This window comes from Porites lutea, chromosome 10 (genome assembly GCF_958299795.1).
Source record: "Porites lutea chromosome 10, jaPorLute2.1, whole genome shotgun sequence".
Lineage (NCBI taxonomy): Eukaryota > Metazoa > Cnidaria > Anthozoa > Scleractinia > Poritidae > Porites > Porites lutea.
Genome location: NC_133210.1, coordinates 30,468,266 through 30,488,816, shown reverse-complemented (window position 1 = coordinate 30,488,816; position 20,551 = coordinate 30,468,266). Strand labels below are relative to the sequence as shown.

The window sequence follows — 20,551 nt, the reverse complement described above, 5'->3', positions numbered from 1 at the left end:
TAAAGTTTCAGATCGAAAGGTTCTTTATTTTGTGACAGAACACATTTGGATATTCTAATATATTGCGTGACGCGACGATAATGGGGCAATAAAATCTGTCACGAAACTGTAGGTTAAAGAGAAGCATATCCTTTTTTTTTTAGATTTTGCTATCTGAACAGTCCTTGTTTTTTGAATAAGTATTAAGTCTAATGTTTATGAGCTCTCCAGAGATGAGTATTCGCTTTATGGCAATGTTTCTGTTAGTTTCCGGCCGCCATATCTGTGTTCCTCAGAGGGATTCCAACATGGCTGGCGTCTCAAAACAAAGCTCTATAAATTTGGGTAACACATTTCTCCGAATACGTCGCAAACGAAAAAACCGCACAGACCTGAATCTTAGCAAGACTTTTGCATATCCCTCAGTTTCCTGAATTTATTCATTTCCACACAGGTCAGTAAACTTGGTAAGAAACAGATAAAGCAAGCGGAGAAAATACAATCGAGCATGGAAATGACCCCATTACTACAGGATAACAGCGAGGACACAGCGTCGACTTCTTATTATCTCGGTGACGAAGTATGAAAGAAGTCAGCCAGGAGGGCTAAAAGATTTTTGATGACGTTCATTTTTTCTATATATGGAAAAACTGCTTAACTCAACTTAAACGTGGTTAAGGCTTGTAGCTCATGAAAGCAATTCTCGTGTAATCCTTGTAATCCTGACTAGTGCAATCGATAGAGTCGATAATCGATAATAATGGATAACCTATCGATAAAGAGCGATTGATTAAATTGAAAATCGATAAAAATCGATAGAGGAAAAAGTTGTTGCTAATCGATAATTATCGACTTCAATCGATTTTTATCGAAGTTGTCGATTTTAATCGGCGCTTACTCGATTAGGTTAACATTGGCAAAGAACGTTGTTTCCGAACATAAGTGCATTATTTATGTGGCTTTGGACGGTTAAATTTGTAACGAAATTTATTTCACAAATTACACTCAATCACTAACGAAGCATTTTCGGCCAATCGACAGGATAAAAAAGAGTTATAAACAACTGACTCAGCTTGCTTGCACTGGAAACTGTTCAAGTTGAACCCTACAATGTATAGTTCGGTCAGGGCCGTAGGAGTAGGGGGGCCGAGTGGGCCCATGCCCTCCCACTTTTTGGGCGACAATTAAAAGGAGAAGAAGATACCACTTTACCGTCGAAAATACTGAGTGAATAACACAACGCAATTTTCTCTTCTTAATTTTGTAACCTCTCAAGTCTGTTTAAATCCCTGTCTCGCCCTTAGCCAGCGCATACAACCGTCTCTCCTCGCTCCTTATCACAATGCATGTTTCGCAGGGAAGACGAAGAGAGACGGCTGTCATACAGGCTACTGATCTCGTCCTTTGCTTGTAATTTCCTTGATGGCGTCGCTGTTTTACCTTTCTTTCCGTTAACATTGTACCTTAACGACAACATCAGAGATGAGTAAAATATATTCTAACCATTTGCATTTTTTTTTTCGTATTTTTTAAAATGTCCTGTGAATAACGCAGAAAATAGCATTTCCGAGCCCCTAAATTTAAAAATTTTCTGGGGGAGCATGCGCCCAGACCCCCTACTTTGCAGTGCCTTCGGCCTTCTGACTTTTTTCCCTTTGCGTACACCTTCAAAATCTCACGCTACATCCCTAAAATCTATTAATACGAACCTCGAAAACTTGCTTGTCAAAACGGTTTCAGGAGGCGATTTCTCAAGTTAGTCGTTATCAACCTGAAACTTTCATGGTCCAGATATGAAGAGGGAACGTCTTGAAACGTAGCTAACTATTTTGAAAATGCATGTTCGAAAAAGTGCCATAGCCTCTGTCATCCATTAGAATTTCTCAATGCAAATGAACCTGCTTCATTCAGTGAGACTGCAACAGTTTTAGTGAAACTGATATTAGTTATGCCTGCCACAAGTGCTTTGAGTGAAAGGTCTTTCACTGCCTAAAAAAGAATCAAGAATTACCTTAGCTCTACCATGACGCAAAAGAGGATGAACAACCTTTTGCGCGCTGATATCGGTATACAAGGAGGACGCGGACAAATTGATGTCGCTGATTGATGTTGCCAACGACTTTTATACTGAAAACTCTCGCTGGTTGTCAAAATTTGGACTAATTAGTACTGATGGAAACCACTATATTTTCAACTACGGTGGTCATACTGGTTTAAATAAATTCCATGGCCTCCACTGTCACAGTAATCTATAGCAATTTTGAGTGGACACTCGGCGCCCTGACACCGGTCCCTTTTTTTTCTATCGTCTGGTACAGCCTGTCTATAACATTTGTACTATACTCGGCCAATTGTCGTCATTTCAGTCTAGATTCAAATGTTACGTAGCAGTTTATATTTTTTTATTACAGTACAGGTTAAATATTACTTGAAGATAACCTGAAAGTGGAAATAAACTACATCTAAAAGTTCTTAATAAATGGCCCAGACTGCATTAGAGCGAAACCCCGACATCCGCTTTATATGAACACCCTGTTAATACGGACACTTTCTATGTCCCCCTCAGTGTCCGTATTAACGGGGTTTGACTGTTTAGACTGTAAAGACTTGGCGGGGGGGGGGGGGGAGGAAGGGGTCTCGTCCCACAACAGTCGTGCCCTGTCACTTTTAGCTTCGTTCCTACGGGCCTGGTTCAAGTGGTGAGAATACTGTCCAGTGTACAGTTTTTCAGCAAGACCCGGCTTAAATAGCTTCTTCAAAAAGCATATTGGAAAGGATCATTTAAATCGTTCTGTAAATATGCAAAACAAAGAAGATGATCAACTCCGCAACTAAATCAAGAGAAGTAGCATAATAATGTGAGATAAAATCAGAAAACATCTGCATGTTGCCAATATAATTTGCTGTAAAATAATGCATTATTGGGTTTTGAACCTGGGAGGCAATCGATAATATCGTTAAAATAGTTTAAAACGATAGCGCTGACAATTGATTTTCTGATATCGATTTTTATCGATTGCGCTAGTCAAGTGTGATATGCAGAAGTTGTCTCTTTATTTAATGATCCGGGAAGCGAGAAGCGCCTCTTTATGAAAGAATTAGTTAAATATAAAGACGTTTAGAAAACTCAGAGAGAGGTTTGGGAATCAAGTAGGCTTTCCACAAAACTAAATTTGGTATTGATCAGGCCTAGTAAAGATCCGGCTGATCCTCACTGGTTTGTCGTGGTGGTTGTGCCTTCACAAGTGTTTCTTATACCACAAAACGTAATCATGAGTTAATTTTTAAATCTATTTCTTTAGACTAAGTACGTTTACCTAGATTTTTGTCCTGGCATCTGTAGGTCATCTGGTTGTTGTTGAACTTTTAGTCTTTAATTCACCAAAATTCATTGCATAGAGTAACAACAGAGTGGAAATTTGAGGTATACTTGAAAGGATAGAATACAAGATTCCACCATATATTATATTAAAGAATGATAATGGTTAAACGAAGAAAATGGCCAGTACTGGACCAATAATTTAATAAGGTTTTTGTTTTTGTTTTTTTTTTACAAAGGAAAGTAAACCTGCTAAAGATCGGACAAAGCGGGAGCAGCAAACGAACGAAAACATGGAATTGATATCGTTATCAGAAAAAAGCATTAACGATGAAGTCCAACAGGACCTGACGTCGACTCTTCAAGGCCATCTTGTATGAAGGAAATATTTAAATATTTCATTGAATTTATTTTTCTTAAATTTATATATCCGCGTTATCAAAAGAAAGCAACGATGATATGCGACAGGATCTGGCGTCGACTTTTCAAGGCCATATTATAGAAAAGAAATACTTAACAACGTCTGTTTTTTTCTTAAATTTAATGATATTGAACGTGGATAAGGCATGCAGACAATGAGCGGACGAGAGGGCTGCCATGAAGGCTGAAAAAGTGACTGTGTGGGGGATTTGCTATCTGAATGGTCATTGTATTAATGTAAATGTTAATGAGTTCCTCAAGAGATGAATTCACCCTTAAGTAGCACAACTCCGTGACACATGTTTCTGTTGGTTTCCGGCCGGCAATGTTAGTGACCATCCGGATGGGCACCAACATTGCGTCTCCATATAAAGCTCTATAAATGTAGGCAAAAAAATTCTCGAAAATTTCTCGCGCATGAAAAATTGCACAGACCTGAATCTTGGCGAGGGCCTTTGTATATTTTCCATCTTTCATTTCCCAGATTCTAGACTTTATCTATTAAACGGTTTTGATTTTTATTTTTAATAGCGTGACAGTGAAAACCAGCAATAACGTTACATTTCTTCTACATTTAAATTTCATCGCCATTTTCTTTAATCATTTAGCAAAGTTTGGCTGATGAGTATGAAGTTAAGGAGAATCAACATTCTATACACCAAGACCAAGAAGACATTGCAGTGTCTCCGCAACAAAGAAACAAAGATGCCGTTCTTGAAGTGATTCCATCGACTTCCACCGAAGTAGATGTAAGACGAAAACAAAAACACCATAATAATTAATTATTCACTAATAAAGAAGAATTTGCCTCTAGGGCGCCTTATTTTGCTTACGTTTCACGTTAGAAGGACCCAACGCCTTTGTGATCTTGGTTTTCCTGTGCCACTAATGTGTTTCGTCGATGGTGTACCTTTTCTGCGCTGTCTTGGATTTACGTTTCAGCGTCTTGTTTTCATTCTCTTGAGCTACTTTCAGTTGCGGGCTTGTGACTTCCAGAACGATGGCTGATATAAGGAATCTTCTAGTAAAATGGTGTGTTTGTTGTTTTTAATCAGTACCACGTGTATCAGCAGGTGGCCGAGGCTTTCTGGGTGAACATCAACCTGTGGGCGTGGATTTTCATCCTAGACTTGAACAGTACCCTGGACCCAAAGTAAATTTTATCTAGCTCTTAACTGGTCAGTTTGAAATTACTTTCAATAGATAATACCATATATTCCGTGGCTCTTGTCTGGCTTAAGCAAATTATGTTATTTTTATCTTTTTATCTGTTAGTTACTTATTTACTAACAAGGAAAGTAATTACTTGAAAGCTATGCTGTTTCAAGCTAAACCAAAAATTTGATAGTTTTTTTTTTATCAATTTAATTAGGATGAGGAATTCAAAGTAACTGGCAAAGAACTTCTAATCAGGTCATCGGTTTCACTGGGAAAAAATCAAGCTTCTGCAATGCCACTTTCAATTGAAAACCTAGAGGAGTCAGGCGAGGATCCTTGTGACGTAGAGGAGGACTTTTCTACCAAACAACTGTTTTCACTTGCCTGGCAAATAGCTAAAGGAATGGTAATTATCTTTGTTTTCTGGATCGAATGTCGCTGGGATTCTGGTTCTGAGTATAACTTGGAAAGAAGAATTCAAAAGTCAATAATTTATAAACATGAACAGACGGGATAAATATATTGGCTGTTTTTCTAGATATGGGCGCATTAAAGTGGCTTATATGGAAAAAATTTTCTTTTCGGTCGACCCAGTTTTGGCTGAATTCGTTTCGTTATGCGTCTGAACGTAAATATCTGAATCAGATCAGTGCCGATATTTACTTTTCATCTGGATTTTTCAGCTATACCTAACTACTTAGTGTACGGCGTAGCCCCGTTATTACGTTTTGAGATAATTTTAATCGTTGTTTCGTTGCTTATTTGTTATTAGAATCATCTCGCAGAAAACAACCTTGTTCACAGAGACCTTGCTGCCCGTAATGTTCTTGTTGGCCATGACAACCAGATCAAAGTGTCAGACTTTGGGTTGATGAGACAAATCTATGAAGATATGAGCAGCACAACGAAGTCCCAAAAACTTCCTGTAAAGTGGATGGCCCCAGAATCACTTTATCAAGGCGTTTACACGACCAAAAGTGATGTGTGAGTGATGAGTTTTCCCGCTCCCTTGACAAGGGAACTATTGAAACGTTTCTACTGAATCACTTCTCAAAATTGTAGTTGCCGTAAAAAAATTACAGAAGTATATAGCTCTGAAGCGCCAAAATTCTCCCCATTTGTTTATAACCATGCTAGGGTGGGTTTTTAGCCGTCCAATCAGAAGAACGGAAAATTGTTTGCCCAAATATGGAATCATAGAATTGAAGGCATCCCTGTCTAAATATAGCTAAAAACGGATTCTCCCTGTCCTTAACAATTCTCCAATTAATAATAATAATAAGAAAAAGAAGAAGAAGAAGAAAAAGAAGAAGAAGAAGAAGAAGAAGAAGAAGAAGAAGAATGAATGAATTTGTATAGCGCAAATTCCATTCAATGTTCAAATGCGCTTCACAATAAAACCACACAGTGGGAAACTGGATACAATAACTAATGCACCTATCAATGTAATGCCGGCGGGGGGGGGGGGGAGGCAGGGCATGGGGTGGGGATTTGATTGTCTTTGTTGTCCCTGGGGTAGGGCATTTGACTGATCTTGTTCTCCCGGGGGAAGGGATATTTGAATCTTTCTTCGCCCGACGTGGAGATATTTGACTGCCGAGTTGGACGAAAAAGACTGAGACCGAACATATGTTTCCCGCTTCCACGCTTCACGCATGCGCCATACGGTTTGAAAAGATCAGGAAGTCATGGAGGCCAATGAGAACAAGCGAAGGCTGAGTGGATTTCACTGTTTTGTCTTCAAATTTTGTTTGTTTTAGCGTGTTTTTGATCAATTGAACCTCTTAATATACTGTGGTATCAAAGTAAACGGAGGTAAAGAGAAACCAAGTCGATTTTTGCAAGTACAATTGATTAGTGTATGGCTCATTCGCTACAATCACTGTAAACTTATAAAACTGACTTTCTTTGTACCCTTTGCTAAGAACGGTTAATTTAGACTTATTAAATGTGGACTTTCTCCTAAAGGTTTATGTATTCTACGCAGTGTAACACGGATTATGGTTAAAACGTATAATTGTAGCTGTAACAGGAACATGTATCTTTGGTGATGCAGCAACGTTTATAAAAGATTGCAGAGTTTTATTTGGAGATATTTTTATTGTGCCTTTCTTAGGTTCTGCCTTGGGATTGACAGCAATGTGCAGCCTGGGGTGGGGAAATTTGGTTAGATTTGACTGAAATGATTTGCCCGTGGGCAGGGAATTTGATTGCAAATTTTTGAAAAAAGTCAAATCCCCGCCCTATGCCCTGCCTCCGCCCCCCGCCGGCATTACATTGATAGGTGCATAATACTAACATCATCATAATAATAATAATAATAATAATAATAAATAAATAAAAATAAAAACTAAAGCTGCTACTAATACTAATACTGCCTAATAATACTCCTGTGCTAAATAAATGCTACTATGATATTGCGCTGCAGGTTATGATAAAAATGCTAAAGGAAAAAGGTGCGTCTTTAGCTTTGATTTAAAAATGTCCATCGACTTGGAGTCTCTGACTTCAAATGCCAATGCATTCCAGAGTTTTGGTGCTGCTCAAGTAAACGACCTGTCACCAAGTGTCGCTTTAGATATAAATGCGGGTTGCTTAAGCAAGAGGGTGTCACTAGAACGTTTCAGGTTATAGCATGACGGAGGCTTCAGTGGGATATCAGTGACTCCAAGTAAGTGAGAGCTGTGCCATGCAAGATCTTGAAAGTTAGCAGAAGAATCTTGAATACAATTCTAGGGTGAATTGGTAATTAATGCAACTTAATAACGAGTGGTGTTATGTGACAATCTACCCTCAGTAAATATCAGTCTAGCTTTGGCATTCTGCACACGTTGTAATTTGATCAATGAGCAGTTTGGCAGACCATACAATAAACTGTTACTTTAGTCAAGACGAATTGATATGAAAGCATGAATAAGTGACTCTGCTGAATTATTGGAGAGATACTTCCGGATCCGACGTATGTTATTAAAATAGTAGAATGATGAGCTGCAAATTTTCGAAATATGTTCCGTCATAGAGAGACTGGCATCTAACCACGAGCCAAGGTTCCTAGCGACAGGCACAGGGTGAATGTTGATGTTACCCTCGCGAATATGAGTGATAACTACCTTCTCAAGCTGTTGCTGTGTACCTTTTTTAAGAAGTTCAGTTTTTTCGTCAGTTAATTTAAGATTGTCATGCGACAGCCAAGAACGAATATCAGTATAATACAACTTCCCAGTAACTGTCCAGCATTAAGGTAATCGAGCCTGTCGTTTGGGCAGAATGAGATGTATACCGGCGTGTCGTCAGCGTAACAATAAACCGTAGGAAAATGATGTTTGATGATCTCGAAGAGATTACTATAATACAGAGTAAATAATAAGGGGCCCAGACAGGAACCTTGAGGGACACCACATTGCAACTCGAATTCCGTAGAGAGTGTCTCATTGATGGCTATTTGTTGAGACCTTCCAGACAGGTAAGACGAAAACCAGGAGAGGACTTTTCCATTTATACCAAATGTGAACTGAAGTCGATGCAGTGAAGTGACGTGATCGACAGTGTCAAAAGCCGCACTTAAGCCGAGGAGAAGAAGCAGAGTGACACGTTGATCGTTTATGTTAAGGAGGATGTCGTTAGTGACTTGGAGAAGTGCTGTTCCTATGCTGTGTTTGGGACGATAAGCTGATTGCAGAACAGGGAAGAGATCATTGCTGAATAAATAATGTTGAAGTTGCTTGGCGTCCGCAGTCTCCACAAAATTTGAAGCACACGCGAGATTACTCACAGGTCTATAGTTCTTAAAGATGAGGTCTACACCCTTTTTCTGAAGCAGTGTTTAACAAAGCGCGCTTTCAGATGAGAGGGAAATAGCCTGATTCCAGCTAAAGGTTAATTAATTTCGTAATTGGAGGAGGTAATACATCAAGACACTCAGTAAAAAGCTTAGTAAGAATGGGGTCGAGAAAACAAGTAGTCTTTGTAGATGATTTGATTAGTTCATGAACTTCGGTTTCAGAAAGAAGACGAAATTCAGAAGAAGAGGGACCATCAAGTGCAAAGTGGGATTCGCTAATATCGGAAGTGCTACCTTGGAGTGCAAACTCAAGCCGAATGGAGCTAATTTTGTCACGGAAAAACTTGCCAAAATCGTTAGTCATTAATTAATTAAGATCGGAATGTAGAGGGAGACTGGAACGCTTCGATAGGTTAAGCAGTGATTTACATGCAGTGAACAGTTTCCTCTGGTTGAGACAGTTTTCAATAAAATGTTTCAATTACATCCAAAACTCAAAAGTACACGCATTTTTGGGCTCGTCCACCACAAATAAAAGGAGTTAAGAAATAAACGGGGAAATAAACAATCTAAATGCCGTGAATCTGTACATATTTATAACCTCTTTGGGTTTTTTTTTCATAGTTGGTCTTTTGGTGTTGTTCTTTGGGAAATGGCTACCTTGGGTGAGTGGACCGTAATGTTGCAGTTTATTATTGTCATGTTAAATTTGAGGTTAACTGACAAATCAAAAAAACATCTTTCATGGTCTGTGACTCTTATCGACTGTAGAAATGATGTCAAAATGTTGAAAACGCATGCACGACCCTCAGGATGATGGTTTTACACTGCAAAGTTTTGAGCTTTCCAAAGGAATTAAGGGGACTGTGCCTTAACCTACCTTTCCCCTTTTGCCATGGTGGGACGTGGCTTAACTGTTACGATTGTTATAGAGGTTACTGCTACCAGGAAGGGCGAAAACAATGTTTCATAATGTTTTGTTTGCGGCAAGTTTGAATTTTCTTGTTTGATCTGGGCTTTGTTTTAATTGATTAAGTGCTGTGAGACATCTCCTAGATGATAACCGTATGTGACAATACATATTAAATTTGCGAGCATTTGATGACTGGAAACGAGAAGCCTTATTGTTAATCGCCCTGCCTTCTTTCATTACGCCTTTAACTGCATTGGCTATATATCAGACCTCCATTCAATCAACAATTTTTGCAAAGTGGCCTTATTGAGTTTATATGAGGAGAAGTGACATTCGACTAAGGCATCTTTAATATAAATCTATCCAATGGAAAATTACGCGTATTCAGTTGCCGATATGTAATCATTTGTTTTCTTTCTCGCAATCGTCAGGAGGCGTTCCATACCCCACGCTGACCAACTCAGAGTTGTATCGACTGCTCGATACTGGTTATCGCATGGAAAGGCCTGACGTGTGCTCCGATGGCGTGTACGTTTCTTGATCAGGGTGGTCTTAGAATTAACAAACAGATTCCATTTTTCTGTGCGTCTGCTCAGTTACATTTCACACCGAACGGTGCAGCATACGAATACGTCAAATATTTTAACGCCTTCTTTGATCACATTAAATACTGACCAGACGGACGGCAAGGGAAAGCGTTTGTTGGGATCCTCACTCTTTGAACAAGGAAACCCTCCATTAGCTTTATGGTCAATAAAGGCATCATTAGCAGTGATTAGGTTAATCTCTTTCCTGGGGCCGGAGGGAGTACTCCCTGTACTGGGGAGGCACCCCCCAAAAGGGGTACCTCTCTCAGTCTTCTGGTGTAGGAATTTTGCTGGTCGAAGTATATGAAAGGGTAGGGAAATCTGTCATGTCGGTCTGTAAAATGACTTAAGAGGACCAGATAAAATTTTTTGGCAGTGAAAAAGTCGAGCAAATTTTCTGGTTTGTTATTTATTCCTTTTTTTAAAGGAAGTACATTTTTCAGCAATTAAAAGGGATAAAGTAAAAGTTCTTTTCTGTCAAAATGATACTCAAAAGGATAAGGGATTGGACCTCGGGGCAGAGCTTTACATAATAATGGCTGGATGAAGAAATGGGGAATAACGTGATAACCCAAACGTTCCAAGAGCCCATTTTAATGGGCTTTACGTGGAAGCTTCACCCAAAAGGAGTACCTTTTTAGGCCACATGTATATGGAAAGGTAGGAATTTAACGAGCTAAAATGTTTGAAGTGGTAGGAAATTTTGAAACTTCGGTAATTTACATTAAAAGATATTTTAAAAAGATGCACCTTTATTGCATGCTTAATGTTAAGGGCTTAATGGCTTAAAAAGTGAAGTAGTCGTACCATTTTTCAAAAATGCTGTATAAAAGGGGTTGGACCTCAGGGTGGAGCCTCCCTGTAAACTCATGAAGCTAAGAAGCCTATATATTCTACTAAAAATTTTACTTTTATGCTAATAGACCTCTTTCGCTTGTATGTTTTGTTTTGGCAATGCAGGTCATGTCTAACGGTCAAATTCCCTTGGGACCTCTTTTGGGAAACCAAAACATATAAGCTATAAAGAGGTCTATTGACACTCTCTAACAATTGACTGGAGCTCTACTAAGCACTGAATGTTTTTTTTTTCCTCCATTCATAACAGATATGAGCTGATTACTGACTGTTGGAACGAAGACCCTTACACTCGTCCCAGTTTCTACCGTTTGATCGAAAAAATGGAGGCGATAATGGAAAGGGATGCACCATATTTGAATGTAAACAAACACAATGAATATCATCCGTATTATAACGTGCCACCTGAAGCTAGTGCTGATTAATATGGAGAAGAAGGAGCATCGCAATAATCGGACAGTTTAAGACGGAACAAGTATAAACAACTAAATGCATGTAATGGACTTAGAAACTAAGCCAAGAAAATAGTGAAAGAATTAAAACTAACAAAAAAGGAGCTTTAAGCATAACAAAAAATGTGTAACAGTAAGGCCATCCAGATCTAATCAGGAGGCCATCATCCAGGAATGTAAACCTCTCTTAGAGTGTATTTAGATTTTTACTAGGCTATTTGTAGATCAATCTTTCACCAAAATAAAAAGCGGGACTGAGTAGGATTTCCAGCAATCAGCGGATGAGAACAAAGAAATATAAAGCGATTAAGGTTTTAACAGAATGACGAGTCTTAAAAGTTAGCCACTATATGAGAAGATCAACCGCCATGTTGGATTGCACCGAAGTTTATTTTAGAGCACAGCGAATTTTTCGTAAAAGATTGACGTAATGTCTTACCGAGGTCTTTCACCGACGATAAGGGCTGTTCGTGCAATGCAATAGTTTGATATCTGGTTGCTAAAATGTTCGTCATTCAGAACGTTGAAAACTTTTTGGCTGAAATGAAAGTTGTCACCCACAGATTTATCATTTTAAAACCATTTAGTTTCTCTACGCGGCCTCAAGATTTGAAATTAAAACAAACTTTCTTTTATGTTTTTTTTAGAAGACAGTTATTGGGTTAAGTATCATTTTTAAAATACAACTTGTATTTTTTTTCTTAATTGTATCCTAAATTACTAAGCTCGAGGTTTTAAGGCTCTTTCTTAAAAGCTCTTACTTTCTTTTAAGGCTCTTTCTTTCTCTTTATTCTTTTTTAAGGTTTTTCTTGGAACGATCGCCTTAAAAGAAAGTAAGAGCTTTTAAGAAAGAGCCTTAAAACCTTGAGCTTGGTAATTTAGGATACAATTAAGAAAAGGCTCTGATCATAGCGCTAGCATTTGTACGTTGAAATCCCGCTTAGAAGCCCTCGGGTTTCAGGGCAAGATGGGAAAAAGTTTTTCTTAAGTTGGCCACCTGTGGCTTTAAACTATCAATAGAGTATGGGGTGACTTAAAGTCAGTATATACATAAAAACAAAACTTGCAATGGTTGGAATGAAGAATTACCTGTCTTGTAGATTCACTGACATTCCTCCATAGACTCCGCACTCCCATGCTCCGGTGGAAGTTAAAAGATTTGTCACTACAACTTACCCTGTATTTATTACTGTCAGTACAGTAGTGTAAATTAATTAAACGGGGGAGTTTAAATAAGAATCAACAGACTACATATTCAACTATTGTTTTAATGCTTTGCAAAAGCCTTATGATAATGTCAGTCTCTGCCAATATGAGATATATAGACTGAAATACCTGTAACGCTATCAGAATGATTAAAGTAACATTGTTCCGCACTTCACTTGCTTCATACAGTAACTTTGGCATTTCTCATCTCATATTGTAATTATGTAAAAGGTTTAACCAATGAATGACTGCATAACCTGACTCAGTAGTCAATGACGTCGCGGTATTCGTTTTTTTTTTCTGTCAGTTAAGCCATCGTGCCCTTGGGTCAATCAAATATCAAAACGTCCTTTGTCATAGTTATGTCTTTTACTGTATTTGTCGGCAAATTGCAAGTTACAATAACGAAAGATTCGATACATCCTTGCCATTTTCTCCACGAAGTCCAGCAAATTAAAACAAAAAACGCCTCAGAAGTTTGACCGCGGTGGCCATGGAAGAGCGTACAAACGTGTCCGCATTACTCAAGTGACGTGATTTTACTGGCTGAGCACCAATCTCGTCAGGTAATTTAAGTAGGGTTATTAATTATATCAAGAATGCATTTAAAATGATTTATTGTCATGTTTTGCAAATTACTTTCATGTATAGCCATGTATTGCCATGTTTTATCATGTACTGCCATTTACCATGTATTGACATGTATTGCCATGCGTAGCCATATATTTAACAATTATTCACCGAAGGCTCAGTTAATATTGTTGAATAATCCCCGAGACGAAGTCGAGGGGATTATTCAACAATATTAACTGAGCCTGAGGTGAATAATTGTTTTGGTATATTCACACGAAGTGATCTCAACAGAATCAGAAAGGAAACCATTAAAAAACGATTAGTTTGATTGACGGGTGAAAATTCATGCGTGAACACGAAGCCGTAAACAGTGGATGCGCAAAAGTTAGATCTTTACAGTATCTTCAAACATGGCAAATGATAGTTTTAATCCTTTTGTATCGAGTTTTGTAAGCTTTAGCATCAACGGTTTAAAAGAAAACGCCGAAAATTTAAATTACTACCCAATTCTGTTAAAGTAAACCACTTCACAATAAATCACGCTGTTTAAACACCATGAAGTCTTTTCTTGCCTTCAAAGTCATCAGCACTTGGATATTCGTGTATTTTCAAAAAGGTTTTACTTTGAAACTTTGGCAAAACACCCAATTCACGACAGCGATTTTGTTCGGCTTTATATTCACCGCCTAGCGCGGTGAATATAACGTCATAGTCCGAGATAGCTAACCAATCAGATTGCTTGAATTGCCAAGATCACTGAGTGTGTATATACTAATGCCATGTATTACCATGTACTGCCATGTATTGCTATGTATTGCCACGTATTACCATGAACGGCCATATATTACCATGCACTGACATGTATTATCATGTATTACCATGTATTACCATGCACTGGCATGTATTACCATGTATTGCCATGTAATCAAATCAAATCAAATCACTGGTTTAATATCCCTTTTGCAGTCGGAAGACTGAATTGTAGGATACCTTACAAGCTGTGATAAATATACAAATACGCTGAGGGTTACCTGGCCGAACCTTACCTATAAATTTAATACACGAGACTGTCCGACGGTCACAAAGAGTGGATAATGCAGCTTTGCAAAGTGCTGTTTCATACGAAATACCAGGCCAAATGATGGAAAAGGCCCTTTTTTGCACGTTCTCGAGATAGCAAGCAAGATACTTAGGCAAACCAGCAAAGACAGCGGAGGCGTACTCTAGTACAGAAGGAATTAGCGCGCAGTAGACATGAACAATATCAGCCGACGGAACTTTGCACTTCTTGAGTTGTCTCAGTGCATAAAGCCGTCTGTTGGACTTCTTCACTATGTAGTCGCAGTGCACTGCCCAAGTGAGGTTCTCTGAAAGATGGACACCGAGGAGTTTAAATGTAGGAACCTGTTCAATATCGGACCCACCAACCGCGATTGGGCGTGGAACGCAAGTATTGTATTGAAGAAAGTCAACAGTCATGGACTTGCATTTAGGGTGGTTTAAGCGCATATTGTTGTTAACAGCGAAAGCGTGGATATCATCAACTACTACATTCAAGAAGGATGGCGAATTGCGAGGTACAACCTCCAAAACCGTCAGATCATCCACGAATTTAATGCGAGCGCCTCAACTTTGAACAAGGTCGTTGACCATAACACCAAACAACACAGGACCCAATTTTGTGCATGTATTACCATGTATTACCATGTACTGCCATGTATCACCATGTAGTGCCATGTATTACTCTTGTGTCCAAACAAACGTTTTGCAAAGGCTTTTCTGGGTTAATGGTTGGAAGAAGGCTTGACACACGCTAACTATATTTGCCTCTTAAAACTATTAAGTAATTTTCCACTATCATCGTCTCAGCCCTTCCCCTGTCAACGCACATTTGAACAAAAATTAGCTGTCCTTTGGTGTTTCAGAAATTGTAATAATAAAGAGACATTTGGATTCAAGGAGGAGGACCACGAAGATAAGATTTAACTAATAGTGTTTTTCGCCTATTCTAAGAAAATAGACCTGTAGACACCAAAAATGCAAGCTTCATTATTCGTTTTTTCAGCGAAATGTGGCAATCCCGCCAAGAAACCGCTTAGCACAGTTCGAACTAATATACATTATCTGCGGCGGAAGACGCTAATTTAGTAGAGTATAAATTGAGTATTAGCTGGCCATTAAATACAAGATAAATGTTTTGACAAGAATTTTAAGCAAAGGCGACATTAATGGCAATTAATGAGCGTTCCTTATACCCTGACAAGTTAAAGTTCCGCTTATCTTTTAACCACTTATATACAGCGATTAAAACTCATGTATTTTCTAAAAGGAGTATAATGCACCCGGCTATACTTCGTATATAGTTGTTGTTTTTTTTAAGCGGCCAGGTGTAAAAACGGAGAAAGAAATGTGGAAGGAGGAAGTATTCAAGTGACAATTTTCAGTTCGGCACTAAAATCTAAATGCTTCGATAAACCCATGTTTGCTTAGAACAGTCTTTTACGCTTTGTGTCAGAACATTTTATCAAAAAGGTCTCATTAAAAGAGAAATAGCTCATGTTTCATTTCCTTAAGGTTACGCAGCCCATAAGCACTCAGTGAAAGGAAGCAACTTGGCCTTAATGATTTCTTTCCTTAACGACAAGCACACCAAACAAAAAAATCTAATTTTTCTTGGGTTGGTTCAGGTGTTCATGAAAAATTCAGAGTGTACTTGTTGGTGATAAAGCTTTTGTTAAAGAAATATAAATAAAAGAAATACAGCGGCGTAGCTTAAATGGCAATGAGCTTTTATTTGAGAAAAATGGAGCAAATAAGCAAATTTATAATTGAAACTTTGTACCGCGGTTTTGGGTCTATAAAGTAAAAACCGCGGGACACGTAGATGATAGTGGTTATTTTGTATTCTTAATTTGCGTATTAGATAAAAACGCAGACCATTACATAACGCTTTTGATGAGGAGTTTTAATGACATGGCCGGACATCTAAGCAAACTTGTGTGTTTTTCAGGCAAAACAAACCATTTTACGGGTAAGATAAAAGACAACAACTGGCGCGAATTCATACCGGTTTCCACCGTTTTACGGAAATCGGTCAGATTTTTTATAATAATTATATTTTTGTAAATAAAAAACACTATCCAAGTTGAATTCTGGCCCTGCTGTATGAATGACTAGGAAACCCAGGAAAGGGGACTCCTAGGAGTTCAAATCCAAAACATTTCCTTGGGGAGCCTGCCCCCGAAACACTCTAGAAACTTGTGCCTCCGGCGCTCATTTTGGATATCGGTCAATATTTATCCTAGACGCCGCGCCTGAACAAGCTATAGCTGATCGCCTACGATGAGGAAAATTGATGAGCAATTTTCTTTCGCAGCTACATCATTTCTCTTTATAACGCCTTCAATAATGTTTCTCTAATTATTATTATTATTATTATTATTATTATTATTATTATTACTATTATTGTTATTATTATTATTATTATTATTATTATTAACAAAATTAACTCGGGGGAGGGTTTGTGTTTCTCCTCTTATATAATATAGCCCTTCAGAACGGGACATTCGAGGCTAAGGGGTCCTACTTCTTTCGCAAATTGTTCCATGCTAAGACTGGCTGATGAACATCACTATGTATTCGAAGAACATTTTTAAAAAACAAAAGACTGTAAGCAATTCAATCGTTCAACGTTCTTTACTTTTGAGTATGAAGATGAGAATGATTCCGAAATGAAATCAGGCTCTATGGTGCTACCATTCAAATGAAAGCTACTGAGCAGTACTTTCCTGTGGTACTGTTTGTTATGCTGTACAAGGTGGTTCTAACTTAGCTTAACTTTTGAGTCTGTGGATGAAATCCTAAAGTGTGACCATTCAAATGAAAGCTACTGAGCAGCAGTACTTTCCTGTGGTACTGTTTGTTATGCTGTACAAGATAGCTGTTTTGAATCAGTCTGTAGATATCTAAGTCAGTCCTAAGTAGCGACTGCCATGACTTGAAAAGAAAGAAAACCATTGATTTTTACCGTTTGTTGGATTTTTAATTTTGTATAAATTGCTTTTTGGGACTTTCAGTTCTAGGTGTCGATATTTTGGAGTGAAATATTTTGTAAAAAGCAAGCGTTGAAAGTAGAACTAATTGGCTGGCATTGGTGAGGATTTTCATAGATATGAGATCCTCAACCGACTTTATTAATCGACCATAGATCAATAAACAGTCCGCAGCAAACGATATACACCTGGCAGTCAAACTGTCCCTATTTGAAACCACTTGCGAATAATTGTTAACTTTTTCTTTTGTTAATAGCTTGATATCTACAGACGCCTCGTTAAGAAAAAGTTCACAACCAATGAAATCAAATATGCCCCGATTGTCGGGGCGATAATTTCAGGCGTGAAAAGTTGGCGATTCGTTGGTTGAAGGTCAATATGTTTTTTTGCAAATACGCGCCTCTTTTTCCTATTTGCCTAAGTTGGTGTCACCTCACCTCTCTTTCCATAGCAAAAAACTCAGATAAATTTTGAAAAAAAGTGTTTTGAGTATGATTTATCTGGTCCTTTTCTTCACTCTTTCTCATGGCAATAGGACACACCACAATCCAATGTCTTTATAGTTTTTGATTTCTTATCTTTTCCGCTGTGGGCGTAACAGCTGAAGTTAACTGCCTTGTTTTATACATTGTCAATACATTAAAACACAAAACTAACAAACTCAAAATGATTTTCAGTTCCGGTTTTAAACAATGAAACGTTCCGACAATATTATTAGCGTGGCACTCCTCGCTAATTTATTATCTTTTTCCAAAAGAGGAGCATGCATATTTCAAAGACGTTGAACTAGCCGTTAAGAAGTCATTCAGGAGGAGACTTAAACTGCATAGAGATGTTCAACTTACTGAAGTTCACACTTTGCAGCGCGATATTTTTCTTGTCTGTTTCTTGCACACCAAGAAAAGCCACGATCAAGGTAAGACATATATTTGAGTTTTTCCTTGAACATAACCTCGTGGTCTCTGTAAAATAACGATAATTAATATTTTACAAAACTACACGTTGTGTGTTTGAGCTCAACTTTATCGCGATGGGAGCATGATCCTAATTTTCAAATATTTTTCTCGCTGGTGAATTTTCTGACGAGATAACAAGGAAAGTCGCCTTTTTATGATAACTTAAGAAAGGTTCAAAGGAGGTTCAAGTTTTTCTAACTCGATTAATATTCTGTTTGTTGACGTTTTATGAGCTGCACGCGATAATCTGACATTAGAATGAGCCGTAATTCAGAATTCTTTCTGTAGTTCTTTGCAGCCATGGTAATGAACCCTCCCATTAATAAAACGGCGTGATCGGGGGTCTATAGGCTTCCTTTCCAGAATATAAAATAACATGATAAGTCATATTTTAGAACTGGGAGAAAGTTTAAAGTTTTAAAGTTCGGTTTATTATAATATTCTATTCGATGCTAAAATCTCAGTAGTCATTTTTTGCGGGAGTGTTTTAAAATGCGTCATGACAGAGGACACTCTTTCTTTTTCTCGAATAAACTTTGTTGTCAAGAAATGTTATGCTCATACACCTGTTGCTGTGGGAGTAGCGTGGTGTTGGTTTTCTTGAATAAGCGCCACGATCAACTACGAAGCACCAACGTGCTCTTAATTGAAACAAAGAATTCCTTGCAAACTCGATCCGTAGTCAATCCCGTCGAGTTTCCTTCGGTCAGTTGAATATACTTCCTGTTTTCTCGGTAAGAGATAAACGTCGTTATGACAACTAAAAAATGACTTTCTGACCGGCGAGTCACTCAATGTAAGCCTTCTTCAGGGTTTTAAGGTTTGACTTTCTTGATGAAAATCACCCGTTTGCTTGGAATCTTTAACTGAACAACAAACTGCGAGCCTTGTGGACACTGAGCAGTGTACAACGTTTCCGAGTTTCCATCGTAAACTTCCATTATGAGTTCTATTAAACTGTCTTTTAATTCAAATTAATTTTGTTTGATATTGTTGTTTCTCTTTTTCCGAGGGAAGGAGTTGAAAAAAAACAAGTGATATTTATTGTCATCACCATCATAACCACTATTTTTTCTTCTTATTATCACATGAAGTACGAAGAGTCACCGAGACAGATGTTCATTCGACTCAAGCCTGCAGGTTACAAACGTTTCCTTGATTCCAAGAGTGGTAAGGACAGCTTAGCCTGTCAATTTGATGACATTTGTAGAACACCTTTCAGTGTTAATGTAAATAACTGTTTTCGCGCGACCTGATTCAGACGTTGGCCTCCCCATCTTAGTTAATGCGCGAGCAATCTACTCTGTAGCGAAGAGAGCCTTGATAAGAAATCTACGCTTCTACCTGATTAACGTGACCTATTCTACGAATTAGACTCGAGTATGAAGAAACTGGGACTTGTGTCTCACTCAAGCAACTCACTTTGAACAAGAGGGCAGTGGGGAGGAGAGAGTGGAATTTACCGCATTGGGCACTGAACGCGGCGGGTAGAGTAATAAACAAACGCTATTGTCATTTGCTCTCAGTCAGCCTGTAGACCCCCCCCCCCCCCCCCCCCAACCCGTCACGCGCTCCCAAGATAAAATTGACCGTTGTAAATCATTTTTGCCCCGGCGTTATGTTTAATAACGTCAACTAATACGTATTTTCTTTCAGAAGATGACCAGCCTTGCGGAATAACGTGTGGGCGGTTCTCAGAAGTCGTCCAAGTTGAACCCAATGTCACCAAACTAAGGAATTGCCCTCAGTTTGTGCAAGTTAATCGTTGTAAGGGCTCATGTGACCCTGCTCTTATCTTAAAAACATGTGCACCAACAAAAATACGCAACATACCTGTCAAAGTATACACTGAAAGTGGCAATAGTTATAACGTAGACGTGGCAGATCACGAGGAGTGCACGTGTATTTGCCATGCCCAGTGCAAACCCGAAATTCATGACCGCAATGACAATCTATGTAAATGCGAGTGTCGTAAGAAATGTCCAGATGGGAAAATGCAAGATCCATCTACTTGTGAATGTAATGGGTAAACAAGAAAAGAATTATCTCGGCTGACCGAGTATTAGCCATTTAAATGAACGCTTTATAGATGATTTAATGTGTAAAACTTAAGGCTTTAGCGAAAAGCGTTGAATTTCTCTTTCAATAATAATTTCAATAATAATATAATTTATGCAGTGGAAGCTCTCGTAAGTGGATACCCCCGGGACGCCAGGGACGCGCGAGGGATGCGAGAAAGGTGCCCGTAATTGGAGCTGGCCCGTTAAGGAAATATGAAAATTAAATACAAAATTTATATG

The 20,551-nt window shown here is 38.4% G+C and overlaps 2 protein-coding genes across 2 annotated transcripts; both read left to right on the top strand.

Annotated features, from left to right (window-relative positions):
* Positions 1 to 5,132: 5,132 nt before the first annotated feature.
* On the top strand, positions 5,133 to 11,437 carry LOC140949750 (tyrosine-protein kinase receptor Tie-1-like; the record flags this gene model as incomplete). Its single annotated transcript, XM_073398888.1, has 5 exons — positions 5,133 to 5,282; positions 5,649 to 5,860; positions 9,282 to 9,322; positions 10,002 to 10,098; positions 11,263 to 11,437. Coding segments are annotated over 5 exons (675 nt in total), but the record flags the coding sequence as incomplete, so codon positions are not given.
* Positions 11,438 to 19,339: 7,902 nt separating this feature from the next.
* Positions 19,340 to 20,281, top strand: LOC140949749 (uncharacterized). The gene is made up of 2 exons (XM_073398887.1): positions 19,340 to 19,421; positions 19,908 to 20,281. The coding sequence occupies exons 1-2, from the start codon at positions 19,340 to 19,342 to the stop codon at positions 20,279 to 20,281; spliced, it is 456 nt and encodes a 151-aa protein (XP_073254988.1).
* Positions 20,282 to 20,551: the final 270 nt, after the last annotated feature.